The following is a 16331-nucleotide window of genomic DNA, read 5'->3' as shown; positions in this document are numbered from 1 at the left end:
ATGTTTCTATGTGAGAGAAAATGAAGGGAATGCCTACTTCAACTGGTGTGTAGAATGATGTCTCCATACAAGTTATGAAATCTATGAAATAAATCCAGATTCTGTAACCATTCACAAAAGTGAAGATAGAAATAAAACAACTTTTTGGAACATTCCATTAAACATTATCTTCAGGTTTTATCTGCCTCATGATAATGGAGATATCACTAAAAACATTATTTAGTAGGAAAATAGTCTCTTGATTTCTATGAAGAATAATACATAATTCTTAATTTTCCTAAGAGTAAATACTATAAGAAAAAACATAAATGTAAATGGCAAAATGAAAGCCAGGGTTTTAGAAATAAGTGCAGACTTATTTCTAAAGATGGAGGTCAAGATGGAGGTGTAGGTAGACATACTTTGCCTCCTTGCACAACCATAAGAAGGATCATAACTAACCTCAAAACAAAAAACACCCAGTACTGCCAGAAAACCAAACTATATGGAAGTCTAAAAACCAAGGATTTAAAGAAGTTATATTCATCCAGATGGGTAGGAAGAGCAGAGACAGAGAGCTGAGGCAGAGAGGACGCAGTGTGCTGGCGGCAAGGCAGTAGCGGTGGCAGCTGGAAGAATGGGCAGTCCCACGTTCACATGTGGTAGATAAAAATCAGGAGGGATACCTTGGGAATGAGTGATCCCAGTCCCAGGCCAGACAGTGCAGCCCAGGGTTCCAGTGCTGGAAAAATAAAGCCTTATAACTTCTGGTTATAAAAACCAGTGGGGGTTGGGGGTATGGGAGAAACTGCCAGTCTCTCAGGAGAATCTGTTTAAAGGGCCTGCATGGTCCTAGAACACAAACAAGCCCACCCCCTCTGGGAACCATCACCACAGGGGCAGCAGGTAGAGGGGCGCCAGTAGCACACAGAAAGGGGGTAAAGTGACTGGGAATGAGGTGACTGCCAAGCAAAGCCTCCAGCAGCCAGGCAGTGGCATTGTCCCCTTCCCCTCATACAGAGCCACAAAGCAGGGAAGTGGGTTGCCCCACCCTGGTGAATACCTAAGGCTCCACTCCATACAATTTAACAGGTGCGCTAAGACAGGTAGTCAAAGTAGCTCTACCTTGACAGAAACAAATACAGGGAGGCTGCCAAATTGAGGAGACAAAGAAATGTGGCCCAAATGAAAGAACAGAAGAAAACCCCAGAAAAAGAACTAAGCAAAATGGAGATAGTCAACCTATCATATGCAGAGTTTAAAACACTGGTGTGATCAGGATGCTCAGAGAACTCACTGAGTATGTCAAAAGCATAAGGAAAGAAGTGAAGGATACACTACGTGAAATAAAGAAAAATCCACACGGAACCAACAGTGAAAGGGAGGAAGCTGGGGTTCAAATCAATGATTTGGAACACAACAAAGAAATAAACAATCAACCAGAACAGAATGAAGAAACAAGAATTTAAAAAAAAACAAGGAGAGAAGAAGACTCTGGAACATCTCCAAAAGTGCCAATACCCAAATCACAGGGATACCAGAATGAGAAGAAGAAGAAATTGAAAACTTATTTGAAAAAATAATAACAGAAAACTTCCTTATTTTGGTGAAGGACATAGACATACAAGTCTAGGAAGCAAAGAGAGTCACAAACAAGATGAACACAAAGAAGACCATACCAAGACACATCATAATTAAAATGCCAAAAGTTAAAGGTAAAATCTTAAAATTAGCAAAAGTAAAGCAGAGAGCTACCTACAAAGGAGTTCCCATAAGACTATCAGCTGAATTCTCAAAAGAATCTTTGCAGGCAAGGGAATGGCAAGAAGTATTCAAAGTGATGAAAAGCAAATCTACAACCAAGATTACTCTATCCAGCAAAGCTATCATTAGAATGGAAGGGCAGATAGTGCTTCCCAGACAAGGTAAAACCAAAGGAGTTCATCATCACCAAGCCCTTATTATATGAAATATTAAAGGGACTTACTTAAAAAAGGATGATCAAAACTATGAACATAAAATGACAACAAACTCACAACTATCAACAAGTGAATCTAAAAAAAACAAAAACAAAAACAAACTAAGTAGACAACTAGAACAGGAACAGAATCATAAATATGGAGATCACATGAAGGGTTATCTTGGAAAGGGGGAGAATGGGGGAAAAGGTGTAGGGATTAAGAAGCATAATTGGTAGGTATAAAATAGACAGGGGGATGTTTAGTATAGGAAACAGAGAAGCTAAAGAACTTATATGCATGACCCATGGACATAAACTAAGGGCGGGGGACTGTTGGAGGAAAGGGAGGTACTGGAGGGAGCGGGGTAAAGGGGGAAAAATTGGGACAACTGTAATAGTATAATGAATAAAATACACCTTAAAAAAGAAATAAGTCTATTACAAAGAAAATAAATATATAATAAATTAATTATAATAAAACTAGAAAGAAAGCTGCCCATGCAAATTAGTATTATTTAAAACATTTTATGTTATTTAATAAGCTATAGATTAACTGATGACAAGTTCAATTTTATACATACTTGACTTTTGATTTGATCTAATTTCTTCTTTAAATCCTGTGTTTCTTCTTCTAAATCCATACGATAACGTGATGTAACCTCCAGTGAAGCCTCTGACATAGATTGTTTTTTTAGGGTGTCAGCCAGTTCTTGTTGAAGTTGTCTCACCATTGCCTAGTAAGATATTTCTGTTACTGAGTTTATAAATCACACTATTAGTTAATTATGTTAATAATATAAAACTTCACATACAGAATGGGGCAAAAGAAGGTTTATAGTTGTAAGTACAAAAAACAAAGAGTTTATTCTTGTGTTATTATTTATTAATTATTATATCATTTTCCATATAAACAACTGTAAACCTAACTTTTGCCCCACCTTGTTTGTGCTTTTTTAGAGTCATATATTATAACATAATATATAACAGGAAAAATATCACCACATATATCATTTCACCTTATCTTCATATGGACACATTCCTATTTACTAGGTCATCTGGCCTTGACCTCCCTCCCTGCTACACACAAATCCTGCCACCCCTCACTAGTCTGAATTGGAGGGTCAATGCCAAATTAATAAATCACAGAGAACTACCATTCTCTCTGTACCATGCAAACTTATCTCCATAAGATAGTAATTGGGTCTTGAAATGAGAAATATGAGCAAATTATTTGTAAAAATATTCAAAGAAAATGTAAAAGGTAGTAGAAAGATTAAATCAAGGGCAGTTGCTAAAACTCATCACATTTGTCTCAAATTATGATTTAATGAAAAGTAGATGTTTTTAAAGAGTTGAGAAGTTATAAGATTACATTACTCAAGACTAAAATATGTCCAAGTTTAATTCAAATTGACATGAATAACATTAACCAACTAAAATGTATACGAAGTCACTGAAAGAAAGGTACTATGAGATACAGAGTCTACACTTCGGTTTATCTGGGAAATCTGAAATTAACTGTCAAGAAAATCCATTTAGTTGAAACTTAATTTCAAAATACTCATTTTAGGTATGAGCATTTCTATTTATCTGCTTTATAATGGTATTAAAATGTGGTGACAGATTAAAATTAATATCATATTAGTATAAGACTAAATAATTAATATCAATCTATATCTATTAACAATCTATGATTTACCCTCTTAACATTTCATGGGTAAAACAATGTCTTTACTCAAAATAAAACACCTCTCAGGTCTAATTTTCCTTTGTAGGATACAGCGTCTGCTTTTGAGTTGATAGAGCAAACACAGTTATAATCTCTATATTTTTAATGTTCAACTATAGACTGAACATTTAGTCATCATCTAATACAATATTTGAATTTGTTAAAGAAATCTGAAAAATGTTTATCGTTTTGGATACTTACGTCTCTTTCTGCTTTATCATTTTCATACTGATTCATTCTTTCTTTTAAATGATTGCATTCATTGATTAACTCCTTATTTCTTTCATTAAGCATAAGAGCTTGTTTTTCACTTTCAGCTTGAAATATTTTTATGATATCCTGAAACTGATCTTGAATGTTAATTACTGTCTTATCTTTACTGTCAGCTTTATTGTGAGCATCATCTAGCTGCTGTCGAAGCAACACATTTTCACTCTGTAGTTGAGATAGCCTCTCCTCTAAGGAGCCCTGTTTTCCAATGTATTTATTCACTTTACCCTGTTCCTTTTGATACATGTGTTCAATTTCCTTCTTTTGACACTGTGTTTGGCTTAGATCTCTCTGTACACCTTCTAAAACCAAAGTCCTTTCTCTGAGAGCATCTCTTGTGTGATGAAGCTCAATTTCTAGGCTATTGAGTTTACTTTCAGCTTTAGAAAGTTGTTGAGAAAGCATCTCATTTCTATCTTCCAGGTCAGACATATCACAATTCATTTTGTCCCGTAAACGAAACCATTCATCTCTTGCTCTCTGGAAATCACGTTGCAGGTCTCTTTTTGATGTCTCACTTTGCTCATGATCCTGTACAGCAGTAGCCAGTCTCGACTGGTATGATTCAATTTCTGTTTCTAGTATTTCTTTGTTTTGTTTTTCAGTTTCCAGTTTAGACTTTAGTATTGTATTCTCAGCTGTCAGAACATGAAGCTGCCCATTACATTGGGATACTGTTTTTGTAAATGTTTCCTCATTCACTTTTATTGTCTTTTGAAGAAGGTCATTATTTTCTTTGACAACTGCAATGTCCTCAAAGTATTTTTTTTCCATTTCCTGGTTCTGATTTTTTACTGTATCTATTTCCAGTCTTAGTGTGGCAATTTCATCCTGTAACATATGGTTTTCATGCAACAGATTTTTTTCTTTTTCATAATTATTAGAAACCTAAGAAAAATAAATGAGATATGTAGTTAACACTCACTGAAATGACATATCATGATATCTTCTGATATTAAAGAGTAACATATGTGTTTACATAATAAAAGGTTGCAATAAGTGTATATGCCACTGGAAAAAACAGAGTTGAAGCCAAACCTCTGAATTTGTATAAGTATAAATTCCCCAAAGTTTAGAAATTTAATATAAAATGATGAATACATGAAATTAAAAAAGGAATCATGAGAGAAATATTAAGAATCTCTGAATTACAACAAATCCAGAAGGCATAAAAGATTAATAAATTTGACTACACTTAAAAACTGAATGTACAGTCTGAACACACAGCTACCCCAGAGTAAGAGTATTAACACTACATATATTTGGATGGATTAGATTTCCTAATTATTTTTTCCTGAGAATATTCCATAGATATTCTACTTGTAATTTTATAGTTATAAACACTAAATTTACTAAAAACTGATAATCTAAGCATTGTTCTAACTACGTCTCTATACATGAAGTCATTTAGTTATCACAATCTGGAATGCAGAGGTTAAACAAAAGAAGCCTTGTATTTCAAAACACTAAAGGCATAATATAAGGCAAAATTTGTAGAGCTGTACTTTGAAAATCATGAGATTATTTGCTGCTGCAATAACTTTTATTTCCTCTTCATAATGTTTAAAGTAGTAATAACTATGAAACAGGAGAAAAATATGCTGAATTACTTTACTAGGGATAAAATATTTATCAATAAATTATCACTAAGTGTATGAGGGGGGGACCCCAACATGAATTTATTTATAAAAAATTGTGTCTTTATGCTCACATGTTTAAATTTTAGTCACCTTCAAAGTACTCTTCATCTGATGCAATACACCTATTGGGACACTTTTTCCACTACTCAGAACAGTTTTTGAACTTGTCAATTTTGATGTCTTTTAGTGTTTCTGCCATTTTTTGTTTCACCTCTTCTACAACAGTAGAACATTTCCCTTTGAGGACTTTTTTTTAATCCGGGAAAACAAAAAAGGAGTCACTCTGAGATCAGGTGAATAGGAAGGGTGGGGCACAGGGGTCATGCCTTTCTGGTCAAAAACTACTGAAAACAGTGTGGTGTAAGCAGGTGCACTCGTAAATCACCCATCATGAAATGGGAAAATATGTTAAAAGAGTCTTAAAAATAAATTCACTGAAGCTGAACACAGCCTCTCACAACAACACCTGCTGGTACACTGATATGAATGAGTTCCTAGAACACTCACCTAGCAGGGAAGCCTGTACTGCAAGGGGCCCCTCCTCCAGAAGATAATTCTGGTTTTTTTTTATTTCTCATGGTACATTATGGCATATCATTGTTTTCAAAAGCTCCTTGTACTAAAATGGGATACTACTTGGAGAAAACTGTTACTTTTCTCAAAAGTAGGAGAATGACATCTAAAACATGGTCTCTGAATTGGCTATACTTTTCCTCCTTACTATCAGTGGAAGTGAAAATTAACCTCTCTTTTACTATATCAAGGGAATGAAACCACTTCTAAAAATTGGAATATCTGTTGTTAATAGCAATATTTTTGAGATCATGGAAAGGTCATCAATCTTATGGAAAATATTAGAAGCATCTCTTTGCATGAGGCCATAGTTAATGTCACTACTTCAGTATGGGAGACAAATGGATTTGAATTAAGAATATAATTTTAACCAGCAGGCCAAAATTGCCACCCTATTTAAAAATTGCGTTTACAATCTGAATATACAGAACCCCACAGTACGAGTTTTCACTCTGCATACATTTGGGTGGATTAAATATCCTATAATTGTTTTCCTAGAACATTTCTTAAATATTCAACTTTTTTAATACTTTCACAGTCAGTTATAAAAATTACATGTATTAATAAATGATCATCTAGGCATTGCACTAAGAACTCCTATATACATCAATGAACTCACTGAGTTACCACAATGTGGAATAAAGAGGTTAAAAACATAAATTCAGGATTCTGTGTGTGTGTGTGTGTGTGTGTATATATACACAGATACTTTTAAAATCCTCTCTACACACACACACATACTTTTAAAATCCTCTCTATTTTCCATATGTACAGTATTGGTTTTTTAAATACATACACAAGAGTATTTGCAATTGACTAAGCAAAATACCTCAGAATTTATTTTGTCATGAGCTATCTGTATCTCCTTTTGTTTGCAAAGGTGATTGTTCAAAATTCCATCTTGCAATGTTCTGGCATTCTGTTCTTGAGAAAGTTGCCTTTGAATGTCATTTCGCTCTTCTATAACCTAGAAAAACATTTTATTATGTGTTTGGTCTCATAGCATTAAAAGAAAAGAAGTCATAATCTTATTAGCAGAACCTTAAAAACACTGTTAAAAGCGGGTAGCCTTTTTAAACACAAGGATCCTATCTTCCATGAAAAACTCAAATCTAAATTTAAATCACAGCTAAATCTATCAAACAGCAAAAATATAGTACATGAAATAAAATTTTTATAAAAGATATTTGGCTACTTCCACAATGGTCTCAAGGCAAATCACTGTATGTTAACATTTCAAAAAGTGAAAATTAATATTTATATTAATGATAAGATGAATTTACCTTCTATTTCTTCATAGCATTTACTAGATGCCAAGAATTGCAATAAATTAATAATTTTAATTATATATATTACAGTTCACATTTTGAACAAGATAACATTAAATCAAAGGGATGTTATAAATATAAATATGAAACATTGTAATCAATGAAAAATTTCTGGAATTCCAAGATGGCTGCAGAGTAGGTAGAAGCTGTACCTACCTGCTTCTGACCCAAACCAGATTTACAGCTAAATTATGGAGCCATCAACCTGAACAACCAACTGAAGGCTAGCTGACCTAAAATATAACCAAGGATTTACAGAAGTCACACAGGAACTGCTAAGAAGGGCAAAGACGGGGTGAGGCAAAGTGTGCCCTGCAGAGGAAAACTAATGTATGGGAGAATATATTTGCTGATGATACATCTGATAAGGGGTTAATATCTCAAATACATAAAGAACTTCCACAACTTACCACCAGAAAGACAAACAATCCAATTAAAAAATGGGCAAAGGACCTGAATAGAAACTTCTCCAAAGAGGACATACATACAGCCAATTGACATATGAAAAAATGCTCAACGTCACTAATCACCAGAAAAACACAAATTAAAACCACAATGAGGTATCATCTCACATCTGTCAGAATGACTATCATCAATAAATCAACAAGTGCTGTGAGGATCTGGAGAAAAGGGAACCCTCATGCACTTTGGTGGGAATGCAGACTGGTGCAGCCATTGTGGAAAACAGTACTGAGTTTCCACAAAAAATTTAAAAATGCCATTATCTTTTGACCCAGCAATCCCATTTCTGAGAATATATCCAAAACACTAATTTGAAAGAGCATATGCACCTCCATGTTCATTGCAGCATTATTTACAATAGCCAAGATTTGGCAATAGCCCAAGTGCACATTAATTGATGAGTGGTACATTTACACAATGGAATACTATTTGGCCATAAAAAAAGAAGAAAATCTTACATTTGCGACAGCATGGGAAGACCTGGAGATTATTATGCTAAGTGAAAAAAGCCAGTCAGAGAAAGACAAGTACCATATTATTTCAGTTACATGTGGAATCTAATGAATAAAATAAACTGATGAACAAAATAGAAACAGAGGCTTGGATACACGGAACAGACTGACAGCTGTCAGATCAAAGACAGGAGAGACTAGATGAAAGAAGGTGAAGGGATTAGCCAAATAACATATATACATGACCCATAGACACAGACAACAGTGTGGTGATGGCCTGAGCAAAAGGGGGGATGAGGGCTGGGTTAACATGGGCAAAGTGTGGGTAAATGTGACACCTGTAATAGTGTCAACAATAAAAATAAGAGAAAAAAAGAATGAAAAAAAGTACAAATTAGTCACAAAATGTCATGGTGATATAAAGTATAGCATAGGGAATATAGTAAAAAATATTATATACCTATGTACAGTGCCAGATGGGTACTTGAAATACTAGAGGAACACTTTGTAAAGTATATGATTGTCTAACCACTACGCTCTATACCTGAAATTAATACAAAATAATACTGAATTTAAACCATAATGGAAATTTTTTTTAAAAAAGGCAAAGCTCTGTCTCCCCTAAGGGAAGCTCAGCCATTGCTTACATGCTCTCTCTCTCTCTCTCTCTCTCACACACACACACACACACACAGAAAGAGAAATAAGACATTTTTACAAAGGATAAATTTACCTGATTTAAATTATTTTTTACAATCTTCAATTCCATTTCGAGTGTTCTAAGAGTGGTTTCAAGTTGTTGGTTCATTTCAACTACTTTTATATACTGCTCTTCTTTTTTTCTTAACTGCTCTCTTATTTTGTCATGTAACACATCCATATTTTTTCTCTTCTCTTTTTCTTCTTTTAATGTAAACCTGCAGTTAAATATACTTATCTTAAAATTAATTTCATTAGAAAATAAAATGTTCATTTTATATCTGGTTCCACATATGCTGGTTTATTATCCTAATGAAATTCTTATGTTTTTGAATTTTTTCTTTGCTAGGTTTCATGTTTTTTTCAATTTAATCTCTTCATATATATATCTTTATATATATATATTTTATATACATAACTGAGGGGTAGCAATGAAAAAACTTTGTAACTTAGTATGCTTTAGTCAATAGTAACTGTAGTAAACACTGTAGAAAAGAAATTCTGAAATTATTCAGTAAAGGCAGACTTGAAATTATCCTTTGCACAGTCATAATTACTCCTCCATTAGGACATGATATCATTTCGTTACTAATTAGAAAGAGAAGTAGTTGTTTATAAACAGGTTTATAAATTCACTAAAATAAAATTTCAGCTTCACAAACTATTACAGGTGCCCCTAAAAATGATTTGCATGTAGGACAGCATCTGCAGAAATGTTTCACACAAGACTTATCTGCTGGCCACTGTGATCCAAGACCAGCCTAGGAAGTCTCGTATCTGCTGCTCTGCACTTCTTATGGTTTCCTCTTTTGCAACCTTTAAACATATCTTTCTCATTACTATCTATTTTATAAATCACTTTAAAATCCCTTTGAAATAAGACAAAATATTAATAAAATCAACAATAGAGAGTAACATGTGCTTTTAGTATAGACCTTTTAGTTAGTTTTATCTATGTGTAAGAAAGATGCTGAATAAACTAATCAGCCATCACTTTCCATTTCATATATATATTAAAACTAAAATTGTGTTAGTTCTTTAAAAAATTTTTTTCTATCTTGAGAAAAATGACCATTTCATACTGTTAGTGGGAATGTTAATTGATATGAACTATCTTGTGAATAATTTAGGAATATGAAACAAACATCCTTTTTTAAGTTATTACATTTAACCAAATAATACTCTATTAAAGAATTCATTCAGAGTACATAATCAAAATATAGAAATTGACTTATATTATAGAAATTTCCTGGCAGGATTAATTATAACACACAGTAATGAAAAACTACCAAAATTCAATTTGTTAAATAAACAATGAGGTTCCATTTGGTGGACTTCTATATAGTCATTCAAATGATGATTTGAAAAATATACATTAACTTATTGTCAGAAGTATGCACTGTTAAAAACTGTTATATTATTCCCAAAATGTCATACTCCATAATAGTAAAGAAATATTCTTCCCTGTAAAATGGTTATTACCATCTTAGATGGTAATAATGCAATTAAATTTTTTCCTACATATATAGAGTATGTAAAAATAGATGTATTTAAATACTTCTTTAAAAACAAATTACTCAATACCTCAAGTTGCAGAGTTCTTGCTCCCATTCCACTTTTTGATGCTCTAACTGTGATTTCATTTCTTTAGTTTCTGATAGCTCCTTTTGTAGTTCGCTAATCCTATTTTCCGTTTTTTTAATTTTTCTTGTAAGCATTTCACAGTGATTTTTCTTAAGTTCTATTAATCTTTCATAGGAAAGAAGTGCGTCCTGGATTTTCAGTAAGCTAACAGAATCTGCATCAGAAAGAAAACAAAAATAGAAAAATATGAGTACTTTTTGTGTCTAAAGACTGTACATTTTCACACTCATACATTGAAAAAATATATATTGAGTACCTACAATGTGGAAGACATACTAAGCTCTGCAAATAAAACAGACAAGATCCCTGGCTCTTGTTTAGTTTAAAGTCTATTAGAGGAAAAAGACAAGTTAAATGATAATTACAAATTCAGGTAGATACTCTAAGTAAACAGAGTTATATGATCATATAATAGAACTCAGTCTAGACTGGGCCCAAGGAAGATATCCCTGAAGAAGAGATGGCTACAGTGACAAATGCATGATGAGCAGGAAAAAGGAGAGCATTGTAGATTCTCTACAGCATGTGCTAAAGTTCTATGCAATCTGCTTCTAACAAGATGGAGGAGTAGGTACTGATCTAACTTCCTACCTGAAACAAGCAAAAACGAAAGACAAAATACATTTAAAAATTATTTTCAGCCCTGGCTGGCATAGCTCAGTGGATTGAATGTGGCCTGCGCACCAAAGTGTTGCAGGTTCGATTCCCAGTCAGGGTACATGCCTGGGTTGCAGGCCATGGCCCCCAGCAACCACACATTGATGTTTCTCTCTCTCTATCTTCCTCCCTTCCCTCTCTAAAAATAAATAAATAAAAAATCTTACAAAAATTATTTTCAAGACAACAAACTTCAGACAGTGAAGGGCAATGATTCCTGATACAAATGAAGTGAGCCTAATGAATGTTCCAGCTTACTGCCTTTAGAGAACTTCCAGGCCACAAAACAGGGAGAAGGAACTGAGGTAGAGTCTACCAGACTCCTTGAGTTAGGTGATGAAACTGAGGGTGTGGAGAAACTAAGGCAGGTAGAGATCACAGGTTGGAACTCTTGAGCAGAGGGAGCAGAACAAAAAAGAACCCTGGAGGTCTGAACAAGGTACTCAGCTGAGTAATGAACAGTGCAGACCTGGGGAGAAATCACCTCAGACCAGGGAAAACAAACATCTGAAAAGATTAGAGGAAGCAGTACCTGGTGCTCACACAGCACAATGGTATCTATTCCCACTAGCCAGGCTGAGAAAACCCGTTAAGTCACAGGCTAATGAACAGAGTAGACAGAAAGGTCTTGCCTCAGTAGTGGAGAGTAATTAGCCCTTGGCAAAGCACTGCTCTGGTTTCATCTAACATCATAAGAGCAAGAATAGAAAGGATCAAACTGTTTATAAGGAACTTAACTAAATCACAAATAAAGCTCAAAAAGATAAGTAGAGGCATGAAAGCTATTTTTTAAAAAAAAAATGAATTGCACTTAAAGATGCAAATTACAATGTGAAACATGAAAAATACACTGGATGGGAATAAATGCATATTAGACATCACAAAATACATGATTAGTAAATTCTAATCAGTGAATTGTGAAAAAACTTAAATGGCTAATGTATAATTCCCAAAAGGAGGAGGAACAGACATAAAATATTTGAAGAAACAATGACCACACACTTTTTAAAATCAATGAAAAATATAATCCCACAGATCTAGGACAGACCTGGCTAATAGAGAAGAAATGGAAGTAAATTATTATAATATTCTTATATTACATGTGATATGCTATAATATTACTTGAAGGTAGACTGTGATAATTTAAAGTCATTTATCACAAAGCAACCCTAAACCAACCACTAAATTATCAAGAGTTATGCAAATAAGCCAAAAACAGAAATACAACTAAATTATAAAAATTATTCAAATAATCTAAATGAAGACAGAAAGAAATGAAAACAGGAACAAAGAACAGGTGGGACAAAAAGAAATCAAGCAGCATGAATGACAGATTCAAACCTACTATATAATCACATTAAATGAAAACTGTCCAAAAACTTCAATTAAAAGACAGATTGTCCAACTGGATAAAAAACCAAGACCCAACTACATTCCACCTGTAAGAAATGTACTTTAAACATAAAGACACAATTTTTTTAAAAGCACAGAAATAAGATATAAGACACTAACACCAGACAAAAGAAGGCTGAAGTAAGTGGCTATCTTAACACCAAAGTAGATTTCAGATCATAAAATAATATCAGGAATTAGATCAATGGATAATGATAAATTAATAAGGAACACAATAATCCTAAATGATCATGTACTTAACAGTTTCAAAATACATGAAGCAAAAATTCATAGAACTAAAAAGAAAAATAGACAAATTTACAATTATAGTCTGAGATTTTAATACCAGTCACTCAATAAAGATAGAACAGTGGGCAGAAAATCATCCAGGATATAGCAGACTTGAACACAACTCCTCTTTTCAAGTACCTATGAAACACTTACCAAAAAAGACCGTATTCTGGGTCATTAAATACATCTTAATAAAAAGAGTCGGTGAAAAAGATTTAAGTCATATAAAGTACGTATGCTATCTACAAAAATATCAAACTGACAATGAAAACCAAAATATCTCTAGAAAATATTCAAGCATTTGGAAACTAAGTAGCATACATATAAATAACCCCTGGGTCAAAGAGGTAATGGAAAAAGAAACCAGGCCCTGGCTGGCATAGCTCAGTGGATTGAGCTCGGGCTGTGAACCAAAGTGCAGCAGGTTCGATTCCCAGCCAGGGTATGTGCTTGGGTTCCAGGCCATAACCCCCAGCAACTGCAACCGCACATTGATGTTGCGCGCGCTCGCTCTCGCTCTCTCTCTCTCTCTCCCTCCCTCCCTTCCCTCTCTAAAAGTGGAAAAAAAGGGGAAAAGAAATCAGAAAAGTATTTTAGACTGAATGCAAATGAAAATAAATACAATAGGCTTTGTGGAATGCTGCTACAGTAGTACTTAATAGTGAAATTTACAGCACCGAATATCTATATTAGAAAATAAGAAAGGCCTCAAATCAATGACTTTAGCTTCCACATTAAGAAACTAGAAACAGAAGAACAAATTAAACCTAAAGCAATCAAAAGAGAAGAAATAATAAATATCAAAGACAAAATCAATTAGAGTGAAGATAAAAAAAGAATAGAGAAAAACCAATGAAACAAGTGCTTTCTGAGAATCAATAAAAGTAATAAACCTCTAGTCAGGCCAATAAGAAAAAAGAGAGAATGCACAAACTACCAAAATTAGAAGTAACTAATGTGACATTACTGCAGATTTTATAGAAAACAACAGAGTAATGCTATAAAACTTATGTAAATAAATTTGACAATTCACATGAAGTGGGTCAGTTCCTTGGTACAAATTACCAAAACTTAATCAAGAAAGAACAGATAATAAGCTAAACAGCCCTATATCTATAAAAGAATCTAAAGTCCTAGTTAAAGACCTTTCCAAAAAAAGAAAATTCCAGGCCTACATGGCTATACCGGTGAATTCTATAAAACACTTTAGGAAAAAGTAATACCAATTCTACACAAATTCTCTCAAACAATGACGAGCAGAAACGTGCCCCAACTCATTCTCTATTACCCTGAAACCAAAACCAGACAAAGAAAGAAAGCTATGTCATGAGCATGGAAGGTGAAAATTCTCAACAAAACATTAGCAAATCGAATCCAACAATACATCGAAAAGACAACTGTCATAAGCAGATGGGGAATGCAGGGTATGTTTAACATTCAAAAATCAGTTAGGGTAAAGGGGGACAAATACATACTGAGGGAAGGAGAATAGACTTTGAGTGGCGAGCACACAATACAGTACACAGATGTCATATTATAACATTGTACACCTGAACTTTATATGTTACTAACAATATTACCTCAATAAATTTAACAAAAAAAGATCTTTCCACATCAACTCCAAAAACACTGCTTTTATTAAAAGACAAATACAAACTCTATAGTCACAATAAGGAAAATTTTTCTAGTGGGAGTTGTGGCATGAATCTTTAGCTACCTGATATGTTTGTAACATCACTCCCATTCCATTGTAAAAGTCTACTAATTTTGTTGATCATTTCACTGAGAGTACAACTAGATGGATATATTTGTGAATTCCAGTGTGACCAATTTACCACTGGCTAAGTCAAATTTAGCTAAATATCCAGTCAAAGACTACAGCAAATGAAGTTTGTTTTTGTTTAAAAAAAGACTTTTTCAAACTAGAACTGTAGGACTTAATCCAGCTTTCTACCAAGTGAGAAAAAAATATTTTTCTTCTGAGCTGCAGAGTCCTAAATTTATCTTTAAAAGTACTTATAAATAGGTATAGGGATTTTTTAGCAGGTGATGAAAATATTTTTATATCAACTTTGGTGATGTTGTACAATTCTGTGAAATGCTTAAAAACGACTGAATTCCACTCTTTAAATTGATGAACTGTATGGTATATAAATTATATCTCAATAAATCTGTATTTTTAAAAGTAAAAAAATCAATTGTTACTTACCATATTAATAAACCATATACTATAATCATGTCACTAGGGAAAAAAAGGCACTGGACAAAATTCAACATCTATTCCTGCTTAAAAAAGGAGTGGGTGGGGTGGGACATAGGTAGGGCAGGAGAGAGCAATGAGGAAAAATGTGAAACAACTATAATTGAACAAAATAAAAAAACACTTTTAGCAAACTAGGAGTACAAGGAAATTTCTTTAATATGATTAAATAAAAGAGCTATGAGAACTCTACAGTTAACATCATAGGTATTTGTTAAAAGGTGAATTCTTGCCCTAAAGAATCAGGAACAAGACAGAAATGACCACTTTTCTCCATCTACTGAGCACTATACTGGAATTTCCAGCCAGTGTTATTAGGCAAGATAAAGAAACAAAAGGCATCCATATAGGAAAGGAAGAAGTAAACTTGTCTCTATTAGTAGACAACATGATCATACAACAGGAGCCAGCAAACTCCAACCTGTGGGCCAGGTTGCTTGTTTCAGTAAATAAAAAGTTATTGAAATACAGTTATGTCCATTAATTTATGTATTGTCTATGGCTACTCTCATGTTACAGTGGCAGAACTGATTAGTTGTGATGGAGAATGTTATTGGTCACAAGTTTTAAACATTTACTGTCTTTACTAAAATAGTAGTTTAAGAAAGAAAGTTTGACAACATTTGGTTATGTAGAAAATCTGACAGACTCTGCCAAAAAGCTACTCGAACTAATAAATGAACTTAGCAAAGTTGAAGGACACAGAATCAATATACAAAAATCAACTGTATTTCTGTATGTTAGCAGTGAACAACCAGAGATTAAAACTCAAAATATATTATTTACAATTAAAAAAATAAGAAATACTTATGGGTAACCTCATAAAAGACAGAAAGACCTATACATTAAAATATTACTAACAAAAATTAAAGATGTCCTGTATAAATGTAGACACAAACTTTGATCAGGGGTTGAAAATATGATATTGTTAAAGAAATCAATTTTTCACAAATTAATCTGTGGATTAAATATGATTCAAATCTAATTTTGAGAAT

At 33.4% G+C, this 16331-nt stretch overlaps 1 protein-coding gene across 2 annotated transcripts in view; it reads right to left on the bottom strand.

The window, feature by feature from the left end:
* The window catches only part of LOC114492403 (ankyrin repeat domain-containing protein 26-like), a 108184-nt gene that overhangs the window by 21650 nt on the left and 70203 nt on the right, over positions 1–16331 (bottom strand). Inside the window, exons 21-25 of one of the 2 annotated variants that reach the window (XM_036022578.1) lie at positions 10677–10890; positions 9127–9310; positions 6981–7118; positions 3870–4826; positions 2521–2673 (exon numbers count right to left, since the gene is read on the bottom strand). In XM_036022578.1, coding sequence (XP_035878471.1) covers positions 2521–2673; positions 3870–4826; positions 6981–7118; positions 9127–9310; positions 10677–10890 — 1646 coding nt within the window. Of the gene's footprint in view, positions 1–2481; positions 2674–3869; positions 4827–6980; positions 7119–9126; positions 9311–10676; positions 10891–16331 lie in introns of those variants that run through there. The other variant, XM_036022582.1, reaches the window with a different exon arrangement.

The sequence above is a fragment of the Phyllostomus discolor genome, chromosome 1 (assembly GCF_004126475.2).
Source record: "Phyllostomus discolor isolate MPI-MPIP mPhyDis1 chromosome 1, mPhyDis1.pri.v3, whole genome shotgun sequence".
NCBI lineage: Eukaryota > Metazoa > Chordata > Mammalia > Chiroptera > Phyllostomidae > Phyllostomus > Phyllostomus discolor.
This window is presented reverse-complemented; position numbering and strand designations above follow the sequence as displayed.